General features: G+C 38.4%; 1 protein-coding gene across 6 annotated transcripts in view; it reads right to left on the bottom strand.

The window, feature by feature from the left end:
- LOC105211540 (uncharacterized protein DDB_G0283357) overlaps nt 1-27,212 on the bottom strand; it is a 90,053-nt gene that overhangs the window by 12,770 nt on the left and 50,071 nt on the right. For 4 of the 6 annotated variants that reach the window (XM_029039789.2, XM_054228646.1, XM_011183018.3 and 1 more), the window contains exons 3-4: nt 4,207-4,375; nt 3,971-4,095 (exon numbers count right to left, since the gene is read on the bottom strand). In XM_029039789.2, coding sequence (XP_028895622.2) covers nt 3,971-4,095; nt 4,207-4,375 — 294 coding nt within the window. Of the gene's footprint in view, nt 1-142; nt 3,851-3,970; nt 4,096-4,206; nt 4,376-27,212 lie in introns of those variants that run through there. The other 2 variants (XM_054228647.1, XR_003752249.2) reach the window with 2 other exon arrangements.

Raw genomic sequence — 27,212 nt, 5'->3', positions numbered from 1 at the left:
AATGTCAAAATATGTTTTAATAAATGATAAAAACTACAAAAATTTTTTAAAGAACGGCTGCCTTTTGTAAATTTTGAAGGAGTCTATATTTCATAAAGGGTGATGCAAGTAGAGTTACTCCTTTCAATAGCTTTTTGAGAGATCACGCGTGAGTCGTGTTATTTTGGTTCAATATTGTTTGGCATTTCATCATGGAAAGACGTTTACAAATTGTTCAACTTTATTACGAAAATTCACGTGCTGTGAAGGATGTGTTTCGCGCACTTGAGAGAACATTTCACATTGTGAGCCGTTCGATTGGCCACCAAGATCGTGTGATATCACACCGTTAGACTTTTTCCTGTGGGGATATGTAAATCTTAAAGTCTTTGCGGACAATCGCGCTTTAATTCAGGCCTTGGAGCAAAACATCACGAGTGTTGGTCTCAATGAATGGACCATCTGAGCCGTAGCCGTAGCCAACATTTGAAAGTGAAAATCTTTAAAAAAGTAAATGCCAAAGAATGATATAAAACATTCCCCATTAAATTTGATTTTTCTGAAAAAAAGTAGAGAACCTCGAAATGGATCACCCTTTGTATGAAAGATAAAATTAATGTGTAACGAGCGGGTAACAGGAACTAAACCGTACAGAGTGGCGAATCGAACAAACAATTAGCATAAATACAATACTCTGACTTACTCGAACTGCTATAGATTAACAAGCGGTTACACTACTTTCTTAATTTAATTGAATTGAGTAGAATAAGTTTTCGAATCACAATTTATATTTTTGTAAGAGAGAGTTTTGATGTGACCAAAGATGCTTTCTATGAGCGCCTAGAACGCACCTATGAGCGCTGCCCCCGCCACGATGTAAAAGTCGTGCTTGGTGATTTTAACGCCAGGGTGGGTAAAGAAGGTGTCTTTGGCACAACAGTCGGAAAATTCAGCCTCCATGACGAAACATCGCCAAACGGCCTGAGGCTGATCGACTTCGCTGGGGCCCGAAATATGGTCGTCTGTAGTACCAGATTCCAGCATAAGAAAATACATCAAGCTACTTGGCTGTCTCCTGATCGAAACACGCGGAACCAAATCGATCACGTTGTGATAGACGGAAGACATGTCTCCTGTGTTTTAGACGTGCGTACGCTCCGAGGACCAAATATAGACTCGGACCATTATCTGGTCGCAGCGAAGATACGCACCCGCCTCTGTGCAGCAAAGAATGCCCGTCAACAAACACAAGGAAGGTTCGACGTCGAAAAGCTGCAATCGCAACAGACAGCCACGAAATACTCTACTCGACTTGCACTCCTGCTCTCTGAGAGCACTCATCAGCATCTCGGTATAAGGGAACTGTGGAACGGCATCTCAAACTCACTGCGTACCGCTGCAGCCGAAACAATTGGTTTTCGGCAACGACAAAAAACAAGCTGGTACGATGAGGAGTGCCGTCTCGCAGCGGAGAGAAAACAGACTGCCTACCTCGCAACATTGCAAACGACCACAACACGTGCGGGATGGGATAGATACCGAGAGCTGAAGAGGGAAGCGAGACGCATTTGCAGACAAAAAAAGAAAGAGGCCGAAATGCGTGAGTACGAAGAGCTTGAGAAGCTGGCAGACAGAGGGAATGCTCGAAAATTTTATGAAAAAATGAAGCGACTTAACGAAGGTTTCAAGACCGGAGCATCCTCATGTAGAGACCAAGGTGGTAATCTGGTAACCGATGTCCTATGCCCTGGACTGGGATTATGGAGGGAACACTTCTCCGACCTGCTGAATGGCAGTGAGAGTACAACACCAGGAGATGGCGAACCTGATCCCCCAATCGATGACGATGGAACAGATGTTCCATTACCCGACCATGAAGAAATTCGAATAGCAATTACCCGCTTGAAGAACAACAAAGCAGCGGGGGCCGATAGATTACCGGCAGAACTATTCAAATACGGCGGCGAAGAACTGATAAGGTGCATGCATCAGCTTCTTTGCAGAATATGGTCGGAAGAAAGCATGCCTGACGATTGGAATCTCAGTGTGCTCTGCCCAATCCATAAAAAGGGAGATACCACAATCTGCGCCAGTTACCGTGGGATCAGCCTCCTAAATATCGCATACAAGGTTCTATCGAGCGTATTGTGTGAAAGACTAAAGCCCACTGTCAACAAACTGATTGGACCTTATCAGTGTGGCTTTAGACCTGGAAAATCGACAACTGACCAGATATTCACCATGCGCCAAATCTTGGAAAAGACCCGAGAAAAGAGGATCGACACACACCACCTTTTTGTCGATTTTAAAGCTGCTTTCGACAGCACGAAAAGGAGTTGCCTTTACGCCGCGATGTCTGAATTTGGTATCCCCGCAAAACTAATACGGCTGTGTAAATTGACGTTGAGCAACACCAAAAGCTCCGTCATGATTGGGAAGGACCTCTCCGAGCCGTTCGATACCAAACGAGGTTTCAGACAAGGTGACTCACTATCGTGCGACTTCTTTAACCTGATGCTGGAAAAAATTATAAGAGCTGCAGAGCTAAACCGAGAAGGTACAATCTTCTACAAGAGTGTACAGCTCCTGGCGTACGCCGATGATATTGATATCATCGGAAGCAACAACCGCGCCGTTTGTTCTGCTTTTTCCCGCATGGATAAGGAGGCGAAGCGAATGGGTCTGGAGGTGAATGAGGACAAGACGAAATATCTCCTGTCATCAAACAAACAGTCGGCGCATTCGCGTCTTGGCTCCCACGTCACTGTTGACAGTCATAACTTCGAGGTCGTAGATAATTTCGTATACCTAGGAACCAGCATCAACAACACGAACAATGTCAGCCTCGAAATCCAGCGCAGAATAACTCTTGCCAACAGGTGCTACTTTGGACTGAGTAGGCAATTGAACAGTAAAGTCCTCTCTCGACGAACCAAAATCAAGCTCTACAAGTCGCTTATCATTCCCGTCCTGCTTTACGGTGCAGAAGCTTGGACGATGTCAACATCAGATGAGACGACACTAGGAGTTTTCGAGAGGAAAATTTTGCGCAAGATTTATGGTCCTCAGAACATTGGCAACGGCGAATACCGCAGACGATGGAACGATGAGCTGTACGAGTTATACGACGACATTGACATAGTTCAGCGAATAAAAAGACAGCGGCTACGCTGGCTAGGTCATGTTGTCCGAATGGACGAAAACACTCCAGTCCTGAAAGTGTTCGATGCAGTACCCGCCGGAGGAAGCCGAGGAAGGGGAAGGCCTCCACTCCGTTGGAGGGACCAGGTGGAGAGCGACCTGGTTACACTTGGGATCTCCAACTGGCGCCGAACTGCGAAGGAGAGAGACAGGTGGCGCACTATCGTCGATTCGGCTATAACCGGCTAAACGGTTGCAACGCCAATCACATACATACATACAAGAGAGTAGTGCCTAAAAAAGTTGACATACACGATGACGGCACGTTTGCTTATTGAGAGACGAGTCGACATTATGAGAAAGCTATTCAAGAAGAATTCAAATGAGGCTTGGATTTTAGCAGTGAACTGATATAGAAATGAACCTCTTCAACGTGGTGGCCTAAGTATACGGTCACTTCAATTACAAAGAACAAGGTATACGAATGACCATCTAATATTGTAGTAATTTATGATTATCACTTCACATTATCTACCATATAATTGACCCTGAATGATTATGGTTATGCATTTTATGCAGCTTCTTCTAGTGGGCATATATACATACTACATCTCACTTTATCTACACAAGCAATAATAATATTGTGGAAAGGAAATGCTGCGATAAATTACAAATTAATTGGAGCACAATAATTTCTTTGAAAAGGCGCTCTCCAAAAGTGGCAAGAGAACTGAAAAAAAAAAAAAAATAAAATAAAAGTAAAAAGCATATCACACATTTGGAATGTGGGAAATGCAAATATAAGCAAATCTTTTTACTATCGCGTATGTTGCGGAGATTCACTACTCACCTGGATCCGCTTTAATGAGTATGGTGTGTCGATCTGGTTCCTGATTGATTTTATTTTTGGCACGACACTCGTAACGTCCGGTGTCGGAGATGTTGAACGAACGAATGATGAGCTCGGAGCGCTTTCTGTTGGTGTTCCAAAGGGGTGGAGGTGGTGGTGGTGTGAAAAGATAAACACATTCAGACATATAAGTAAAGTATAGCGCAAATAAATTAGTTTAATTTGTAGAAACTCACTTGAAATGCCGAAATTTGTATAATTTCCGATTCCGATTGATCGATTTACCATCCTTGAACCAAGTGACCTTAGGCGGCGGTTTGCCCTGTACCTTGCACACAATGTGCAACTCTCTACCGATTTCCATCGTCCGATTGTTTGTTATACTTCGTATCGATGCGGGCTGTGCTGTAAAGAATTTAGAGCAAACATGTTTCGTAATTACTAGTGAATCAAATGGCGAAATTTGAAGCGAAAATAAGAGTTCGAGATTTATACAAAAAGAAATTTTGAAATATTATAAATATTTGGCATAAGTGGAAAATTAATGAAGAAGTCTACTGATTGCAATAAGACCTAGAAGCTGTTGCGCTGTTGTTATTAATAACGTTTGTAGTTCGTTTTTATAAAAAAAAATTTAGCATACAGTGGAACTTCTCTAACTAGAATCACCATAATCCACAAAAAAACTTCAAGTTAGAGAGACTTCGAGTTATAGAATTTTCATTAAAACATATAAATTTTCAAAAAACTGTAAAATATTGATTTATTTATTTACTTCGCAAAAATTTGTATGGACATTCGTTACGTTACATTTTCTGTAATTTTCTTTTCGCTCTTGACGTCTATATCCCATGCATTTGTTAGATGATTTATGCAATCTATAAGTGCAATATTATATTTTTTGTTATTAATAACGTTTGTAGTTCGTTTTTATAAAAAAAAATTTAGCATACAGTGGAACTTCTCTAACTAGAATCACCATAATCCACAAAAAAACTTCAAGTTAGAGAGACTTCGAGTTATAGAATTTTCATTAAAACATATAAATTTTCAAAAAACTGTAAAATATTGATTTATTTATTTACTTCGCAAAAATTTGTATGGACATTCGTTACGTTACATTTTCTGTAATTTTCTTTTCGCTCTTGACGTCTATATCCCATGCATTTGTTAGATGATTTATGCAATCTATAAGTGCAATATTATATTTTTTGTTTGCCTCCATACGATATAGAGGGACTCTTTTAAAATTCTGCCTCGATAGTAAAATTTTAAATTTTGTACTATGCCCTGGTCGAAAAGTTCGATTTATGGAAGGAAATTTGTATGAAAGTTGCCTTCTATTGTCACTTCAAGAGTTCGAGTTATGGAGATTTTCGAGTTATAGAAGTTCGAGTTATAGAAGTTCCACTGTATTTTGATTAAGCCAATCTGCCGGACACATGTTACACACTCGCCAAACTCACTGCCACTGTCCAGACGCTGTCTGGCGCCGGGGGTGATGAGTGAGCACAGAAAAGCTTGTCACAAAATATCATAAAAGTTATTTTAAAAGAAGAAACCGCCACAAAAACAAAATCTATAAAAGATTGTGGAAAATTTTTAGTCTGATCAAAATCGAGTGATACCTAAAAATTGTTTGGATTTTATGAGCAACAGATGGGCGCCAATCGCGAAAGCCACAGCAATCGACGCTCGCAGACACACCCGCTGCTTTCGCTTTCTTCTGCGGAGAGCGGCTATTTTCTGACATTGCAACAAATGCATAAACATGTAAAAAACTCAGATATTTTCGAAAAAATGTTCAACAATATAAATTTCCATGCCTTGCGAGCGCCCAAGCGAAGTGCTCCTCAGCAAATTTACCGCTAACACATAAAATACGCTTTTTGTGCTTTTGGTTTGATTTTCGTAGAATTCCGTGCTAGCGTGCTTCACCCTGTGTGTGTTATGGTGGCTGTGTTTGTTTAAGTAATTTAAGTGAAAGCAGCGGGAATTTATTTGTTTATAAATTGCTGAGAAGCCTCAAATTTATTATGGATAATATTGAGATAATTTCGCCATTATTGTAGCTTGCAACACAACAAAGTTGCACGAATGCAATACTTTTGGTGATTCGCAAATTCCACGCCCACCTGAAACGCACGAAGCGGCCAAATTAAGTTGCGCCGCGGAGGTGCGCACTGTCGTATACGTAACCTAATTGATTTCTCATCATTCATAGCCGAGCCAAGGCTGCATCATGTGATATGCTCAGTCAGCCGACATGGTTACACGTCGCTTGCTTCGCTTTTATGCTTGGCACTTGCGATGCCCAACAGCACTCTACGCAGTTATACAATTCGCGCTTAGTCATCGGTGAATCGCAATGCAGGAATGTGACACATTGACCAAAATAAATCTCGCGAATGATTTGAGACAACTCAAGACAAATATATATATATATACACTAGAGTACATTTATATATAACTGTATGCTATTCGCGGTGGGAAGGTCGTCGAAGCGTGTTCGAAGAAATATGCTTTTAAATAGCCAAGCGTGTAGAAAGTTCATTTGTGTAAAAATTGTTCACTTGCTGTTGTTCTTGTTATCCACTCTATTAACTATATTTAATAAAATACAAGTCTCAATCAAAGCACGTGATCTATTTTTATTGTTGCTAAATTTTCCTTTCACACAGTGATTGTGTTTGCTGACCGATGGTCGCGCACTGAAAGTGGATACGAGCTGCTGTTCTCCTCATTCTTCAATATATGTATATGCAAAGTACCATTTTTTAAATATTTTTATGTGTATATACAATATAAATATGGTCCAGTGGTGTTTATGGTAGGCCCTATAAGAGGATGCTTAAAGGACTTAAGACATTTTCGTCTCATAAATTCTTGAAAATTATTTAACTTAAATTTCTCAATTATACTTTGTAGACAAATTTGAACAATGTGCTTTAAAAAAATAGAATTTAATTATTCTAGCAAGATATTAACTTGTTTGGCATTTAAGATTATATTAAATGTTGTATTTGAAATTAATACAAATTAATTAATTTATTGAATTGTAAATTAAAAACATACATATCTCTGAATTTTTTATTCCTCCGTCTGTGTTTCAGTCAGTTTTATTTCGGATTTCTAACAAAAAATAAATAAAAATACAAATCTGTCTGCTTACCAAAATATCGAAAATAAACCTTCGACAGCTTCGATTTATTTTAATTTCTGCTTTGATTACTTTAGTGTTTGATTGTGTTATGCCGCATTTCATCACATTTCAGATGTTGTTCATACGCCCCGCCGTATCACATGAAAAATACAGAGAGCGAGCAACACGAGCAAATCTTTGTTATTGGAACAATCCGTGCATGAATCACGTTTGTTGTATTTTTAATGTATTTGTTGTTTTTTGTACTTTTTTTTGTTCTATTATAAAATTAGCATGTTTTTGTTTTGTTGTATAGCAACCTGTAAGCAGCCACGATTGTGAATTATTTAATAGTGTATAAGTGATATGCATGGCACATGTGTAGCGGCAATTACATATTTATGTATATAGATTGTGTATTCTTAGAATTAGATTTAATTTTGAAATTTGTCTGCCAACTGGGTAGCTAGCATTAGCGGCAGAAGCAGGAGGCAACTGAGTTTTTGCTGTCAGTGTGGCTGACTTATGTGACTTTCTCATCAAGAAATATAATAGTGATAGCTATATCTTCGATAAAAAATATATAATTTTAGAAGATGTGAGCGTAAGTAAGGGGATACTTAAAGCCGAGCCCACAAACTCTCTGTAACAAACTTAATCTTCACGGGTCAATGAGACGTAAGTGTCCGTTTTTACTTAAATGCCCTACAACCGTTAGTATCTGTCACTATTATGAACATTGTACTGGCTGCTGAACACCATTTTGTGCTCTCTTCACCATTTTCGTCGTGTATGAATATCAGTTGTTGTTGGGAGGAATTCTCAAGCGCTTGAAGAGGCAGTGTTGTACTTCCTGGTTGCCTTTGGAGGTGGGAATGTTTAATAATTATATTAAAAGCGGTTGGGACTGTGTGTGAACTGAGTTATATGATTTTCTCAATAATAAGGTTAATTAAATGTTAAGGAAGATCGACAACAACAAAGTGTAGGCATTCTTCTAATTATATTATATGCGCGTTTGGCTTCAGAGAATTATCAAGTTATACGACTTGCGCCGTTGGATGAAATTATTCAAGTCACTAACAACATTTACGCAAAACTAAATGAGCATACAGAGTTACGAGTATAAAATTTATTTTTCGAAGATTTTTTATTTAATTTATTTCGCTTGAAGCACACGTTCTTTATCGCTCTTTAACAAGCGCGCAGCGTTTGAAGCAATTCGTTTTCGGAATGTAATTACAGATTAAAGTTTACGTTTTGATTTTTTTTCAACACGATTGGTACAAAAGTTCGCCAGTAAATTTTTTAACGACATTATTAACTCATAAACAATCGCCTTGATTATGTCATTAACGAGCGTGAAGAGTTATAATGAGGAGGAGGCGAAGGCCCATAAGACGCGCTGAAGCTAGCCACTTGAATCAGCACCAGCAGCACCGAATTCTCACGATCCGAAGCGAAAAGCGGCAGCAAAAACCGAAAATAAAGCAAACACACACACACTCATACTATAAAAAACCTGAAGCGCTGCTAAGGCGCCTTCTTTAAATTGGCTTCATGTGTACACCTTCCAACCGTGGCACTTTGGGGCCACTTGTCATGCGGCTGGTTTGTGCGCGTATGTGTGTCACAGTCGGATCATTTGTTGTATTGCTAGAATCGCGTATCATTACGACTTAATTGTGACATTTTTATGACTGGACGAATAGCCGACAGCACCAGCACCAGCAGCAGCGTGCAAAGTGAGCCGCATACTCAATTCGCACAGCTGGCAGCTGTGGAGAATTTTTGGTAGAAATACATACTCGTACATATACTTCGCTTGAATATTTAATGACCTAAGCACCCCCTTGAAACGCTGGCATTGGAAATGTGCAAAAAATGCGCAAAATCTTACAACTTTGTTGAGGATTTATGTTGACATAAAAGTGTTTATTGTCCAAACGACTTGGAAAAATCATAGAAATTTGATTAACAATTTAAATGTGTTAAATTTAGTTAAAATCACAGTAAATGTGAAATAAGTGCCAGTGAACTTTATTGCACTGAACACACTTATTCATATGAAAGTTGTATAAACCAATTTTTATATATTATCTAGTCAAAATTTGGGCTATTTTAATAACCTTTCGTAAAAAATATGCTCGAGGGTAGACCTTCCCCTAATCCAAATATGTATATCAAATATATTGATGGTCACCGTACACTATTATATTGATTGTCGCTCATCTTGTTGCCGCTTTCCTTACATACTCGTATCACATATACTATTACACCCTTGCCTCCTTGTCTCCTTGTTTTCTTTTGGTAATAAAAATATTTATTATTGTTGTTATAATCTAAATTAGTTAGATTTTGATATAAATATCTCGGACATTGAGCAAAATTTTGTAATGAAATTAATACAAGTTAATTTTGCACTAAATATGAGTGCAATTCTTTCCCGGTTTCGTCGTATCACAAAATTGAATTTGCAGCACTTTTAATTAAAAAATTGCGAGAGTATAAAATGTTCGGATACACCCGTATCTAGCAATCCTTACTTGTTAATTATGCATCTCCTGAAAATGTCCACATTTAGCGCACTGACGCTTGCAAATCGAGGTCGCAATGGAATTATTAACCCGAGTATAATTAAAATATAATTATACTTCTTCTTCTGCCACAAGAATATGTTCATTATATTTTTATATTTTGTGAAAAGAGACAAGCACACTTAATTACTAGTGACACTACGTAGCGGAAGCGCCACTCATTGGTGACACTCAGGCGCCTGAGACGGACAAAAAAGTGAAAATATTTCGCTTAAGCGAATTCATGAAATTTGTATTTTTGTTTAATTTTTTTGGAAGTGAATACTGATGTTGTATGGAAAGCCAATTCTACTTTTATTTAGATTTTATGGTGAAGTATAGTAAGTAAATTGCCTGTTTAGCCTGCAGCACTACGCACCCTGTATAGTGTGCTAAGCAGGCGAGTAAATGAATTTCAATGTGCATATACCCTAATCTTAACTCTACATTTAGCATAATTATGAGTTTTAAGAAGGTCAATCTGCATACATAAAAGTTTAAAACTTAATGGAAAATAGTTTGAACTTAGTCAAGCAGAGCATATTTGTAGGTCATCAATAGATATTGATACGGAAAAATACATATTAAATGAAAAGCAATCACAACGAATTTTTTCCAACTTAATTTATATTTAAAAAATTATGAATTTTGTATTGTCAATGTATACATTTAATACGATTGATATATGGATATCGTTGTGGATTAAAAAAACCAATCGGTGAAAAGTATTGAGTACAAAAATGTATGTTGATTTCTATATATTGATTATTGTGTATAATATAATTAGTAGATAACCCTTTTGTAACGACGTTTACAGTACAAATTAATTAAAACTTTACGCTTGAGCTTCGATTGCCGATCACTTCACAAGGTAGTTGCCATGTGAATCAGTTTAGGTGTAATGTACTTAAGTATAGCTAGATAGTACCTTAATTGCAGTATTAATATTTATGCTAACTGTGTTATTCATACATATATAGCTTACTTGGGCGTACCACTTCCTTGTCAGTTCTAGTTTTAAGTTGTCAAATTCCGCGAAGCATCAAAATGCAACAAACCTTGAATTTCTATTCAAAATTTTATGTAAATTAGCGTGTATTATATAATATTTGCAATTTATTTTTCATTTCTTTTCTTTTAATTAATCAAATGCGAATTTATGCGCCACAAGACAATTAAAACGCTTTTCAACACGCCTATGACAGGCCAAATACTAGGAATCTACAAAGGGAACAGAGAGCGTAGTAAATATGTAAATGTATTGAAATCTGCTGGAAGTGGGTGTGTTCCATGCGAGGCATACTCGCGGTAATAATGAGTAAAGTTGAATCAAATCATTTCTCGCCAACATTCACCATTCAACATTCAGGTATTCAGTGGTGCTGTCACTTTACCGCATCGCCGCATCAGTCACTTTATAGCGTAACATACATTGTACATTGAACGAGCTCAGCGACGGCATGTGGCACATTCATATGGCGAGTACGCCTTTATTGCGTTTCGCATGTCACTCGCCTGTCCAATTGTGGCATAATTTGTTAACAGCAATTTTACGCTCGATAAATTTAAATTGAATTGCACGAGAATAAAGAAATCATTTTACATAAAAACACAGAAATAACCGCAATAAATAAGTCAAGTTCATGGAAATGAAAATTGAAAATGCATAAAAGATTTTGGGGTTTGAAGCGGAAATGCTTACCTTTTTGGCATTGATATATTGTGTGTGTGTGTTTGTGATTTTTTAGAAAATCGACATACATAACGGTTTAATTTTACGGTGAACGGCGAGTGTTGTTTTTAATTACGGTATTGACTCATAACGGATAAGAGGAACCCGTGGTCTAGAGCTATCACATGTACCATGCAGTTCTATATAACCGATTTATAGAATTAGATTGGGTCCAGTAAAATGCTTACGGACATAAAGGTTCTTCAATCAAAAGTATACACATAAGCGGAATGGAAAAACTTAGAATGGATGTCTGAATTACTGGAGGGTAGTGAACCACACTTTTATTATGTATGTACAATACTAATAGCTTAGCAAATGCGAAGGCTTTCTGCAAAGTTTTCCAATTTCAATAAACTAAATCGGCACATTAGCGTGACAAAATTGACAAAATTTTCCAACAATTGCTGCCACTTAAGTTTCCCGATCATTATACTTTAATCACATGAGCGCTTAGCAAAGAGGCATTAATTAATTTGACATGCACGCAATGTGTCAATTAATACAACAGCTGATTCGCCAATTTGTCTGCGCTCTTATCTTCATCTCATTGCATTGTGTGTTTCTTATAATTTGCGAGCGCAGACACGCAGAAGAGAGCGCAAATATTTAGTGTAATTACTGCATCTTTGCGAACTCAGGCGACCAACAGCAACAAATGTCAAAGCAGTAGTTAAAACCCAATTAAAATTAAATTAGCCTAAAGAATATGGTCAAGGATCAATAAACTTGTTCACACAGCCTATACAACACACATGCAAAGCTGCTTATAAATCGCTGCGTACTTGTCGCTCTCATTAGCAATTTCATTGAGTGCCAGACGCCAGAGGTAAGAAACCCTACGAAGGTAGAAATATTTATGTAAAATCGTGCGGGTCAGAATTAGTTTGAATGACATTTCAGACAAATTATATCGAGGATTGGTGAATATAATTCATGTTATGAAAAAAATGTATTTTAAGGTTACGGCCTCTAAGTGGCTTTGAGCATTGAGGGAAATATTAGCCACCATACCATACCAACAAACAAACAAAAAGCTAACAAAAACCTATTAACAGTTGTTCTCAAATTTTCAAAATTTTTGTGCCAATTGAGATCTGAATGAAGAGCAGAATCCCTGTCTCTCGCATACTTGTGTAAGTTGGTCACTAATATTTGCAAATATTTTATAGAATAACGGTCATAAGCTACAGTGGAACTTCTCTAACTCGAATCACCTTAATCCACAAAAATAAGAGAGAGTTAGAGAGACTTCGAGTTATAGAATTTTCATTAAAATATGAAAAAATGTTTATGGACATACGATAAAAGATGTTTTCCGTAATTTTGTTTGTTGCAGTTTGCTATTGCTTGGCTCTTGACGTCGGTATCTCATGCCTTGTGTTAGATGATTTATGCAATCTATTAGGGTAATATCATATTTTTTGTTCGCTTCCGTACGATATATACGACTCTTTTAAAATTCTGTCTCGATAGTAAAATTTTAAATTTAAGGAGGTTGGTATTGATATATTAATAAAACTATAGCAATAAATTTCGAGAGTATAAATTGTTCGGTTGCACCTGAACTTAGCCTTTCCTTACTTGTTTTGAATACTTTCATTTTTGGTAAACTGAAATGGGATTTTGAACTAAATGAAATTGCGATGTGTTCGCAACGCTTGTCGCTTGAAACATTTTTATTGCGAATAAGCATTACATGTATTTTCATTTCGTGGCTGGTGCACAGTGGTAAACATCTTCACACACGTGCCAGCCATTTATCATGACCATCAAATATTTTAAAGATTTGTTGCATGTGCGATGTTTGGTGCAGCCGATTTATTTATTAATGCAGATGCAGTTGACGCGATCTTTATGATAAAGCGAGGCAACCGACTATGTATGTTTCTGTACGAGTATGACGGTGTGTGTGTGTATGAAAGACGGTGTATTTTGTTGTTGTAGTTGTGACCAGATAAATAGCGAAACGTATGTGGCGCGTTGGCGATCATTTGCTCATGAAGTTCAATTAAAAATAGTTTCTGTAGCGAAACGAGACGACATGCGTGCAACATACAATCAACATGTTGCTGAACAAACCGCATTTGTGACAAACAAAGTGCCGTTGACAGGCGACGGAAATGTTGTTAAGCCGAGTTTCCTTTACACAACGAGGAAATGTGGTGTACACCAAATGACTTCCGCTCGCCAATAAATTATTATTATTAAGTCTTAATATACGCTTTAGGGACACTACTCACGCTTATGGCTGCTAAATGCGAAAGCTTTTAAACCTCTTTATCAAACAAATATTATTGAACGTTCAAATTGCGCTATCTGCGTGTGTGTTTGTCGTATTCGCGAGCGATTGTTTTCTTGCCGATCGCCGATCGCCATTTGCGAGATTAATGAGCTATTTTAGCCTACTTTCGATTTTAATTAGCAAATCTATTTTTCAATCAGCTTGCCAAATGCAATTAGTTAAATTCACATTGGAAGTTAGGCCGTTCGACACAATCGTCGCGTCGCTTTGTTGTTGCTGTTGCGCCTAGACAAACAATAATGAGTTGGCATTGCGGCTGCGGCTGCCGTCTTCTGCTTTGAAGCTTCATTGTGATTTCTACATTCGCTGTTGTTGTTAATGTTCAGAGTGTTGATTTGCCTTGTGGCCGACGACTGTATGTCTGTAGTTGCCGCTTCGTGGCTTCGATGCTTGAGAACGCATTGTTTGTTGTTGTTGCGTTTGATTAATATGTACCGTAAACTTGTGCCTCAATGTGGAAGCGTTTGCCGATTGCCGATTGCCGATCTTTTCCAACATTTTTCGCACATTTCGCACTCCTTTCAATTCAATTGCAGTCAAAAGGCAAATGAGAATTATTTTTAGCCTAAATGTGAGCGCGTACTACGTCTGTTCACAAGAAATACTGAATAACACAAAAACAAAAAAATATGATATGCTTGCGAGTATTCCAACAAACGGCGGAGTGCAGAAAGTAATAACGGCATTTGAATGTATTCGAGTAATAGTTACGTTTATTAGAGAATGCATTCATTAGCTCTGGTATAATTTTCCTCGTAGTCAAGTTTTAGTTTTTAAGCAAGACTAAAGAAAATTCTAACAGTAATTACTCCGCAGCAGCAAATCCAAATAACCAATTTATTGGTCACTATTTCATGTGATAAAAGTGATTTCATTGTTATAAATCTTTTACACTCTAAAATTAAGTAAAATTGAATTTTTGGCAAATTTAAAAGTTCATATCACTTGCATAAGATGGAGCCGCTCGTGATTCGTGTTCTGGCAACCATAAAAACTTAAGTTGTTAGCTAAATTTCGTACCGGCCATTAAAGAACCAGAAACATTGACCGAGATTGACCAAAGGTAACAAATCCGAAGTTATGAAGATGTCGTTCAGGGAAACAACTGAATGGAAACAATGGCAAAATTATTATAAATTATGCCTAATATTCTCCGATATTCTCCCTATCTGGATACAGGAGGGTTTTCTTTTTTTCACACCTCAAGAGCAAATTATATGACTTTGAACTTCTTTCAAGTTCAGTTTTTTAAGGTTACGTCTTTAAAGTTGAGCAAATCTGGTTTCCATTGAAATTAAGTATTCTCCGTTTAGCTTTTGGGATGAACACACTTCGAGATCTAACATTGCCTGTTGCTGCATGGGTGTGCAATTTGTTGCGGGGTAACTTTTATCTGCAATAATTCGTATAATACGCGCCTAATTGCCACGAAATCTCAAAAAAATTGCTCTACAATAGCAACACCAAACAAAAGTAAAAAAAAGAAAACCTATGAAAGTAAAATTGGCGAAAAATACAGATTGGCAGAGAATGAATGAAGGCACGCAGCGTTCATTGTTAGCACTAATTGCAGTGCGCAACACACATGCGCAGACAGTGCAGCCAAAACACGCGGATGTGGCGCCCCTTCCGAGTGGCGATTACAAATTAACAATGCATTTTTGCAGAATTCAGCCGATTTTATGCAAGTCTTAAAAAGTGTAATTAAAAATTATGATGTCCGTCTGTCTGCCAGTGAATAGGTTGTGTTGGTGTGTGCCTGTAGAGAAGAATGTCATTAATTTGTGGTAGAAGCAGGAATGCATGTTGCATGACACTTGCAACTTGGCACCTCACGCCTGAGGCACGCCAACACCAATGACATCGCATTTGGCGTTTTGGCAACTTTAAAATTATGGAGACTCCGAGGCAACTGAACAAGTACAAGTTCGGAGCATTGGTAACACAAAGCAAATAAATTATGGAATTAATGAATAAATTGTTAAACATTTTTTGCTTTGGCGCGCACTCATCCGTTTGCTTTGTCTGCGTAGTGTGGACTTGTGCCACGTCTGAGAATAGCGATGGAAATCTTTGTGAGAAGTTGCCACAAACGGTTGACTGGCCTAACAGGCAGTTCGTTGTTGTGCTTGAACCCACTTAACTGGCAACGTGGGTTTTCATGTCGAACGCAATGCTACTGAAAAGGTTCGCAACACACGGAAGCAAACACACAACCCCATTGCATTTCTGAAGTGATTAAACAAGAGGAGCCTATGCAAAAATTTTATTTAATGTTGTTCTACAGACTCATGCATATGATATTGTGTATGCCATCAAATCACTCAACTTGATTCACTCTGTTGCTTGCAAACTGTTCTTGGTGCTTAGCGGGAGGAGCAGCATGAGTGAAATTAATTGTTTATTAATTAATTTGAGTGCAGTTAAGATAGGTACATTGCACTATGTCAGCAGAAAAAAGAAAAGTTTTAGAAAATAAACATTAAGACTTCATTTATACACGGTTATATTCTACATGGGTAAAGACTATAAGCATAAACGGCAAATACTCTACTCGAGGTGAATTCTAAATGGAATTAATCCGAGGGCTGACACGAATTTTTTTTTTAATTTTGATATGTTTTCAAAACACTAAACTAATACACTTACATTTTATAGTACACTTATTTTATATATCTTTGATTCAAGTTCTTCACATTGACTTGATTAAGAAAATATTACAAATTTTGATAAAATTGTTGGTAAATTATTAAATTTTTAGCGAAAAATTAGCAATACGGAAGATCGTTCAACTTAACACTAAATCCGTTTAGGCCTCCGAGTTAACACGTCTACATAAGTAAAGAATATGTGTATATTCTATCCAAGTAGATCATTTAACTCGTGGTGAATAAGTGTTTATGCAAGTGGGTTGAACTTACCCGTGTATAATATAACCGAGTAGAAATGAAGCATAAACGTAGTAACAGATATATTTTTGATTGCGTTTCGGAAATGGAAACAGAAAGATGTTACTCATACGCACCGTTCTACGGAGGCTGAGCTAGAATGTATGAGAAGGTCCCAATTAGCTTTAAGCATCATATAGAATAACATACACACAATGATATTTGGACGAATTGGAGTAAAACTATGTATCGATTTTTTGAGTGCAGAATTTAGCGAGCGGATGTTTTCCCATTTCTTTTTAGGGAAGATTGAAAAAGGTCTATAAAATTTTATCGCAAAATACTTATAATATATTTTTCTTATATGAAAATATCAGCTATTTACGAAGTACAGTAGAACTCCAATTATCCGAACTCCGACTATCCGAATCGCCGATTATCCGAATCACAAAAAATTTTCCAAAAAAGTCTAAGTCTAAGTCTTCAGAATCTGAAGAAAATGAGAAACAAGAATATGGAGAGGATGATGATGATGAAGATGCGTTGTCACTAGAGAACATAAGAAAAATGATTGTAAAAATTCCTGGTTGTACAGAAGTAAGTGCTGAAGATGTAGGAGAGTGGATGGCTTGTGACACGTCTGACCCTGGTTTTCAAATTCTCAATGACGATGAAATTGTTGTAAGTATGAGAGAAGATGTTGAAGTGGAAGTGGAAGAAGAACTTTCTGCTAATGTTAAAGTAGACGCTGGATCATCAGCTAGTGAAGCATTTGCCGGCCTCGAGACCTTTTGAAGTGGATGGAGCGTCAGCCCGAGTGTGACCACTTGCAATTGCTCACCGTCAAGCGAATGCGGGACCTGGCTGCCCGAAAACGGTTGAAGACCGCAAAACTGCTTATATTGACGGAGATGTTTAAAAAACAATGATTTTTATTTCTAAACTTGTACATAAGTACATTTTATTTATATTTAAAACATGTGAAAATTTCATGTTTCTTTCATTTAATTCAATAAAAAATAATGTAATATCAAAACGTAGCTTTTATTCTCTCCAATGGCAATTTAAAAAAAAAATCCGATTATCCGAATATTTGATTATCCGAATGGGTCCCGGTCCCCATTAATTCGGATAATTGGAGTTCTACTGTACTTAAAAGTCAAATTGTTCAACTTGGTAAAATTAAAATCCAGTTTAAATTTTCAAAATTCTTTAAAAATAATATATTTCGTTAGAATTCCTCCATTTAATATTGTTCTAAATCCCTTTTGCGTGTGGCATGACAACCGACTATCTAGTCTCCTTGTTGGCTTATATGGACGTGTCAAAATCAGAACCGTTCTAGATCTACTAGCATACAGTATTTCGATAGTTTTTGGAGTATAAATAATTGGTTGTATAAAAATCTTGTTTCGTAAATACTGTATGAAAAGCCATTTTTGAAATAAACTCTACATTCATCATTCTTCTACATCATTTTTTGGGAAATAGTTGTTTAAAACTTAATATGATTGAATTAACATTTAAAGGAAGACCCAGACCTAAATCGACTCGTAACTGACACATGACACGCGTAACGTTTTGCTCCAAAGTCTTTATTCGAAGCACGATTGTCCGTATACTTCACATTCACCACAGGAAAAAGTCTAAAGGTGTGATATCATACGGGTCACTTGGTGACCAATCGGCCGACCCAAAACGTCAAATTATCTGTTCACCGAAGTATTCTCTCTATAATGGTAATTGTTATTATTACCTCCACTCGCTCCTTGTGAGTTGATAGCGAAAGTAATCTCAATTTCTTTCTATATAACTTTAATTTTAAGTTTGAGCAATATTGCCAATACCGTAATCAATGCTTCTCTGAAATTTGCTGCAAGAATCAGAGATGTTGTCTCTCTGTACCAGGTTGCTTTACATAATAGCGATATATATTCATAAGTTCAACTGTTATCAATGGGGAATGGACATTTCACAAAATATAATGATTATGATTTGCAATAATAATGTACATAAAAGCCGAACAAGTATCAAACTTGCTCAATTTTCGAATTTCCTGCGTTATGGCAAATACATTTTCGGTTGGAGGCTTCTAATCAGTAAATCATAAAGTCCAACTGAAATATTTGCTGTCGTCATACCTACGCACATACGCAATGAAAGCTGAATTATGAGTCGCGCAAACAAAAGAGTTCAGAAGGCCAGGTAATTAGTTAGAAATTTCGTCATCGCTTCAACTGACGCTGAGGATTCAGCAGGGCATTCCTCCAAGTAATATAGCGATGATTTATGAATGTTGTTGCACTCAAAGATTAAAAGTGCGCACTATTACGTGAACATAAACAAACACACAACACCACAATAAAATCGCCGCGTTACCAAAATATGTACACGGCAAATAATAACAACGAAGAGCGGCTGAAACAAAGTGTTGCGCCACACACAACAGCATTGCGAATCAAAGAACTCAAAAACCTTTGAGAACTCTAAAATACTAAAAATTGCTTGATTTCGTGATACTACACACCCACACATGTATGAGCGTACGTTGTGAGCTCGCAGGCGGCGTTAAGGTGAGTTATGAGGGCGTGTGAATATGCCACGATGACGCATTTGATAAGGCGAATAGAGAGAGCGCCGCCGGGCACGTTGCAAGCACCAAAGCGAACAAAGCGAAAACAACACGTGAATTCACAAGAAACGCATGTCGCCACTACCAACGACGTCAAAATGTATTTACGTATACATATGTGTGTACGTATGAGCGGGTATGTTGACAACGTGCTGTCAGCATTGTTTAGCGACACATCTTAGCCGATAGGGAGTTAGTTGTTGATGCAGGTAAACAAGTGCGCAAACAAACAGGTAAACAAACAAACAGTGCACGGAGCTCGAAGTGACAGATAAACGAGATGATCTCAAATGCGACAATGACGTATGCTACGTGAGCTGGTATGTGTATGTGTGCTCTTGCAACTGGATTGATGTGAGCGATTTATGGTAGGGAAATTCCGCTACGTAAAATGGACTTTGTTCCGGTTCCCGTTTTTGTGACAAGAAGACATTTGAAATCTCGTTTGTTTGAGGGTTGCAGCATGTCAAATCAAATCAAACGGTATGTTATAAACGTGAGAGATCTGTTTGCATTAAATGTCACTTTACCCGTTGGATATCTTAGTGTGGATGTACATGTATGTAGACTTCGATGACGTTTTTCTTTCATCAGTGATTTGGCTGATTGTTTGGTTTTGATTACAAATTGTTCAACATTATTACGAAAATTCACATTTTATAAAGAATGTGTTTCAGACGTAGCTGAAAGTGTACACGAAGACCGAGGAGAGTCGATTCGGCACTGTTCGCAGGAACTAAGACTGACGTATGGAACGACTTGGCGCATTTTACGGCGAGATCTTGAATTGGAAGTGTACAAAATACAGCTTGTGCAGGAACCGAACCCGCTCGACCATCCCACGCGACATGGCTTCGCTCTATGGGCTCTTCAAAAGTTTCAAGAATATCCGGTTTTGAGCGAAATTCTGTTCAGCGATGAGACCCATTTCTGGATCAATGGGTACATAAGCAAAGAAAATTGTCGCATTTTGGACGCAGAGCAAACTGAAGAGATTCAAGAGCTGCAATTTCACAAAAAAACAAAGGTTTGGTGTGGTTTGTAGGCCTGTGGAATCATCGAAATATGATGCTGGTGAGAACGCAATTCCCACACATCGCATCAATCAATGGATTTATTGAGAGAACACTTCGGTGAGCATATATTTACACGATTTGGGCCGGTTGATTGGCCACCAAGATCATATGATATCACGCCGTTAGACTTTTTCCTGAGGGGATATGTGAAGTATTTGCGAACAATCCCGCTTCGATTCAGGGCTTGGAGCAAATCATCACGTGTGTCATGTGCCAGTTACCAGTCGCAATGCTCGAACGAGACATCGAAAATTGGACTCCACGGATGGACCATTTGAGACGTAGCCGCTGCCAACATTTGAGAGAGATATTAAAAAAAGAAATAAATGCCAAATATTGTTTTTTCGAATCATAATAATGATTCCCCATTAAGTTTGAATTTTCTGTGTTTTTATACTCTCGCAACAAAAGTTGCTAAGAGAGTATTATAGTTTTGTTCACATAACGGTTGTTTGTAAGTCATAAAACTAAACGAGTTAGATATAGGGTTATATATATCAAAATGATCAGGGTGACGAGACGAGTCAAAATCCGAATGTCTGTCTGTCCGTCCGTCCGTCCGTCCGTGCAACGGATAATTAGAGTAAAAATTGAGATATCTTGATGAAACTTGGAACACACGTTCCTTGGGACCGTGAGAGGGTTGCTTTCGAAAATGGGCAAAATCGGACCACTGCACTGAAAACCGAAAACACATAAAGTGTCATAACTAAGCCATAAATAAAGTTATAAAAGTAAAATTTGGAATAGAGGATCGCACTAGGAAGGGGCATATTTGGATGTAATTTTTTTGGGAAAGTGGGCGTGGGCCGCCCCCAAATCGGTTATTTGTATATAACTCGCAAACCAATAAAGCTATATAAACCAAACTGTCTGCAGTCAGTTCTCTTACGTACCCCACCACACACCATGAAAATAGTTGAAATCGGATAACAACCACGCCCACCTCCCATACAAAGGTTAGGTTGAAACTTATTAAAAGTGAGTTAACTCAGTAACGAAAAACGCTAGAAACACTAAATTTCACATAAGAAATGGCAGATAGAAGCTGCACTCAGATTCTTTTACAAAATGGAAAATGGGCGTGGCATCGCCCACTTATGGGTCAAAAACCATATCTCAGGAACTACTCGACCGATTTCAATGAAACTTGGTTTGTAATAGTTTTCTTACATCCCAATGATATGCTGTGAAAATAGGCCAAATCGCTGCCCAACCACGCCAACTTCCTATACACCAGAACTTTGAAGACGATCTGAATCGTTAACTTTACAATATATAAAGGAAGCACTAGTGAAGATATCGATGCAGAACTTTGCACAAATACTACATTTATAGTGTGGAAGCCCCATTCTAAAAATCGCCGAAATCGGACCATAGGTTTTCAAGGCCCCATGTATCGAACATGAGGACCTCGGTGCTTCTAACCTAATATTAGGGTTTCCAACTTTCAATGGACTTTATACAATATATATGATGAATATGTGGGTCAACTTGTGTATTATATAATATAAATAAAGTTAAATAAATAAATTGCGAGAGTATAAAATGTTCGGTTACACCCGAACTTAGCCTTTCCTTACTTGTTTTGTTTATTTTTAAGTAGGGAATCTCGAAATGAATCACTCTTTATAATTCTTGGTAGAAACTATTTCAAGCGTGGCTTACTATTTTTCGAAATTGCTTATGTCAGCTCATTTCCCTATATATTCTATTTGAACTATCTAAAACGATATTATTATTCAATGATGGGACTTTTATATAAAAAAGTACGTATCTGCAGTGTACAGGGTGAACTAATGGAGTGAAGTTGTACTCATTCAAAAGTAATTAAATTCATACCAAAAGCTCAAAGTAAATGCTTTGGCTAAATTCGTTGCAGTTATAACTAACTGCTACAGACTGTGCTAATTCTCCTTTTACAGTTAGTTACAAAGCAGTTAGCGGTTTGTTGTTGTGCGCACAAAGAATTAGGTTAGATAAGATTTGCTGTAATCGTCTTAACTTGAAGTTGATGTGGAAAATTGCCACCAAACCGAGCGAAGTGGTTAAGGAAAGTGTAAAGTGCTTAGTGGGATTAAGAGTCGGACCGGGTCGGTAGACCAGAGAGTGGTTAGACGATGTGAAGGAAGGGTTCTGGCAGTGGTTAATACTTGTATGCAAGTATGTGTGTGTGTTGGCATATATGTGCAACTGCGTTCAGTTTCAGTCGTTGCTTGCAGATGCTAAATGTTGTGTCTAAATTTAGCCGCATGGGAGCAGCCAGACGCGAGCGCAAAACGCTGCCGACCATTTTGGTGAATACTGGTGGCAGTGACACAGTCGCAGCCGTTTCGATGCGCTGCCGACTTGCAAGACTAGCAATGCAGATAATGTGGGACACAATGCGACAAAAATGGAATTGCGAGTGCGCAAAGCAAAACAAGCAAATGTGAACGACAATTTTGCAATAAAAGTTGTGGGCAGCGAAGCTGACCTGCGCAATGACAGTTACCAAGAACAGAGCGTCAATTCGAAGTGTTTAAAAAACGGGAACTTTAGGCATAAGCTCGACAATTAACGAGTGTTGCTGTGAGGTTGTGAAGATTTCACAATTTTGCTAATATTTCCAGATTCAGTTTCTTTTTCTATTGTGTCATAGTTTCCCTGGTTTATCGCTCTGCCTTAAACGAATTGGAAGAGTTATCACGTCCACCTTTTCCTAGCTGGATTCGAAATATGGTAAAATAAAGTTATGAACCCAGAAAGTGCCTACGACTGTGGAGCGTCTTTTACACGACGCAATGACTCAAGCTTTCAAGTTCCACTGTTCGTCGGTTGAAGCTAAAGAGTAAGTCGAGCTTATCTTGATCGACACATACTAAGCCTCACCAGCGACCGCAAGAGTGGTAGCGATAATTGCTGTATATAACAGGGTCTAACGAAACTTTACAGAAACAAAAGCAAAACTAAATAAAGTAAGAATCGAGTATATGGCAGAATAAGTGGCAGAGATACATACATACATAGGTAGTTTGCACTTGCGTAGTGTTGCGTGCCTAAACATACTCACATACGCAAGGGAACGCTTTGGAGCGGTGGGCGATGTGCGTCATCGTCATCAAAATGCAATGCCTTTATTGCGGTGGCCTTAAATTGGTTAGTTGTCTGCTTGGTGACATTGTTGGCGCACTCATCACTTACAAACATACACTGGCGCACACAGACACCCGTTCAAGTGCTACGTCGCAAAGTGGGCGATTTGCGGCCGTTGTGGCAATGCTTCGCGTGTTGTGGCCGATGGTGGCGCGCGGGCAGGGGTCGCTTGTTGGCAGACACAAATGAAGTTTCAATGCCAACGCTAGTGTGGTGTATTGACATGTGTGCGCAGGCGCTTCCACGACAGCAATGCAAACATTGGTAATGACGATCAGCGCGGCGGCGATCGTGTCGCTGCCAACAACGTTCATTACGTCGCTGTTGTTGCTCATAGCTCACGGTGCGGCGGCTGACATGTGCTGCATTGCCTTGTGGCTTACAAATGTCGCATTCGCTGTTATTGTTATTGTTATTTCCACATCTTATCGCATTGTTGTCGCGCTTTGTTGTTGACGTTGTATGCAAATGCGAATAATGTCGTCAATTTAGTTTTGAATTTTTGTAGAATTGATCGATTTAAAAAGAATTAAGATCATCAACGTTTAACCGGTTACCTTCAAAACCATAACACACCACAGTTGTTATTGTTGTTGTCAGTGCAGTTTTATGCTTATTGATTGTGAGCGCCACGAGGGCTATCTGTACACTTACCTTTGTGGAGTCCAAATGACGGCAACTTAATTAGGAGTTGTTGCCGCTACTTCTCCATCTTGCATTTTCCTTGTGGCTTGGTGGCAGTTCTTCTGATTCTGGTTTAGCTGCTGTGTGGTTTGTGCTTCAGCGTTGTTGTTGGAATGCCATGCCTGCATCTGCCCGAAATGCTTGGGAGGTTGCTTTGTCATGAAATTGGCAAGCGATTGGGATCAGCAATCAGTAGCATTGTTGGCATGACACAAGCTTAAATGTCCAACAACAGCAGTCGGGTTGCAGTGAAAACAACAAGCAAGGACTCAAGGAAAAACAATTTGGCTGAATTTTTTGCAATTTGGTTTGCCAACACCATTGTCCATGTTTTGTCGCAAGTCGCTGTGGAAGCCCAATTGTTCGATTTCATATTTTTGCGAACTCTCCATTTGTTTATCCACAATTTCTTTCTTTAAGGGACGTATAATTTCATGTGATTGATGGCTTCATTTAACCTAAACTGTGACCGTCTGCTGACCATTCACAGAAGTACATATACGATCGTATTTATTTGATGCTGGGTGACACTTTCAAAAACGCTCACTAAGATCACTTTTAAAGGAAACAAGCCAGAACAGCTCGAATAAAAATATCTAATATTGAATCTAACAGAAAATTGCCAAAAGTATTAAATCAGCACACATTTTCTCTAAGACCAGAAACATGTCGGACAGTTAAAATAAACAATGTATTAGTACCCCAAGCGAATGAAGTAACTTATCTTGGGATTCACCTGGATCGAAGGCTTACGTGGCGGAAACATATAGCGAGTAAAGTAACTTGCATGAAGTTAAGAGCAGCAAATTTAAATTGGCTTCTAAACAAAAATTCTAAACTTAGCCTAGATAACAAGGTCCTGTTATACAATGCAAACATTGATATAATTCAGGGATTCCAATCTAAAATGCTTAGAACAATAACGGGTTCACCAAGGTACATGCGTAATGAAAATATCTACAAGGATCTTGACATTCCTATGGTAAAGAAGGAAATAGAGGACAGCAGAAAGAAATATATTTCTAAACTTCGTGAACATCCAAACCCATTGGCAAATGCCTTGGTACATTCCAATCAAACTCGTTTAAAAATTGAACATTGAACACCACGCCACCATCCGCTCTTTTCGATCTCTTTCAAAGGCAAACGCCATTTTCCTTAAAACAAGCATTTCATTTACAATTCATCAACGAACTACATATTTAGTTTATTTTTAATGTTATCGGGTTAACCGCAAATAATCTTGATTGATCAAATCTACGGCAACTTCGGTGGTGGTGGCGCTTCATTGTGACGTGGCAAGTGACAAATGCCGTAATTAGACAAATTAGCCAATCATTATTGGCATGCAAACAGCTGCATAATTGGCGCAGCCGAAGCTGTGTACATACATATAACGAGTATTCGGCGGGTCAGCTGGTCGTGTTTTGCTTGATCCGGTTTCAAGTGCACATTCGCCAGACATGACTGCCAATCAGTGAGCGCTATAGTGCCGGTGTTATGGTATGCGCAAGACGACCTTCAACTTCGGGTGTTGCGCGCATTCTTGCAACAACAGCTATAACAAAAGCAACAACAACTATAGCTACAATGGGACCAAAGTCAGCACTGGCGCACGCCCATTTGAGGCGCGGTTGGTGGGGTGCCGTTGGCGTTCCAATAACGCCGTTGGAGGTTGTTGCGCTGGTGGTGGCGCTCAGCGCACTCACCTTTATTGCGGTTGCTTGAGTGCGCAGCGATTAAAATGGAATTTTTATGTTTCGCTAAGGTAACCGGCAACGAATTCCGTTAGTGGCATGACGGCAGCACATAAGCGCTTGGCAACAATGCGAGCGAGCGCGCATTTCATTATGCATTGCTGTTAACTTTGTTTTGAATTTCACAGCTGTTGAACGTGCATTCACTTAAATATAAATAGCTGGATTATACTTTTTGTCACCCTGTTCTTTGCGCATGCGCCCAAGCTTCGAGCGAGTGCACGGCCACAGTTCGGCGCATTGCAGGTGCTCGCCGCATACCTATTGATGTAGCCACACAACGGTTCAATGCTCGAAAGTTGTGCCGGTGAGTCGTTAGGTGAACGTTTTTCGTCGTTGTACTGCGCTGTGTGCTTCGAATTGTATGCGCCCAGATACGGGAGATGTGGAGCACACGATACGGAAGCAAGCGTTGCCTTAAATGTGGCACAATGAATTTCTCACGCTTTCTGCTTCAGCCAGAGTAGAGTCTTAATCGGTTGGGTAACGCAAATGTGTATGTACATACATACATACATATATACATATGTAAAATGTGAGTGAGAAGAGTACCAGAAGTAGTGCGCGACAAGAGCAGTGCGACAACAAATCGCGCCTACACAATTTTCGAGCCGGTTGGCCAGCGATGAATCATAACTGCACATTGAGCCGCACGCACTTTGTGCATACAAGTGCACCTTAGTGCGCCTGCGCAGACAAAGTGGCATGTGACCGCAGCTGACAACAAAAGTAAACAAATAAAATCGACTTTTAGTTTCCATGAAATATTCCAATTCGAGTTTAATGCGAATAAAAGTATTTAAGAAAAGATTTTAGGTGCTATTGCGCTGTGAGAAAATGTTTAGTTATATAAGCGCCGTCAATGTCCACCGGACTTTGACTATTTGCCAGGTTGCCAGAATGATGCACAAGAAAAATCAACTGTAGTAATATTCACTTAAAATTTTATACTTTCGTCTACATCAATCTTCAGAGTCATGTATAATAAAAAAATGTTGACATTTGTATACTCGAAACCCGTGAAATTATAAGTTTTACAATTCCCGTTATTTTTTTAAACACGCCAAGTATATATATAAATGTTTGTGTTTTTTCAAGAGCAACGCTAAACTTAAGAAGTTCCATGCAATTAACACATAGTATATTTGTTTATGGTTTATCTAAATTAAGTGTGATTGATTTATGTTTATAGTATTTGTTCAGACATTGCAAAATCGTTTCACCATGGCAACCATGCTTGAAAGTACAAATTTTTGATATTTGGTAAGAAAAACTGAACACTGCTCTTAATGAAATTGAAAAATATATTTGAAAT

This window comes from Zeugodacus cucurbitae, chromosome 4 (genome assembly GCF_028554725.1).
Source record: "Zeugodacus cucurbitae isolate PBARC_wt_2022May chromosome 4, idZeuCucr1.2, whole genome shotgun sequence".
Taxonomy (NCBI): domain Eukaryota; kingdom Metazoa; phylum Arthropoda; class Insecta; order Diptera; family Tephritidae; genus Zeugodacus; species Zeugodacus cucurbitae.
Note: the sequence above shows the minus strand (reverse complement) of the source record. Positions and strands in the feature narration are given on the sequence as shown.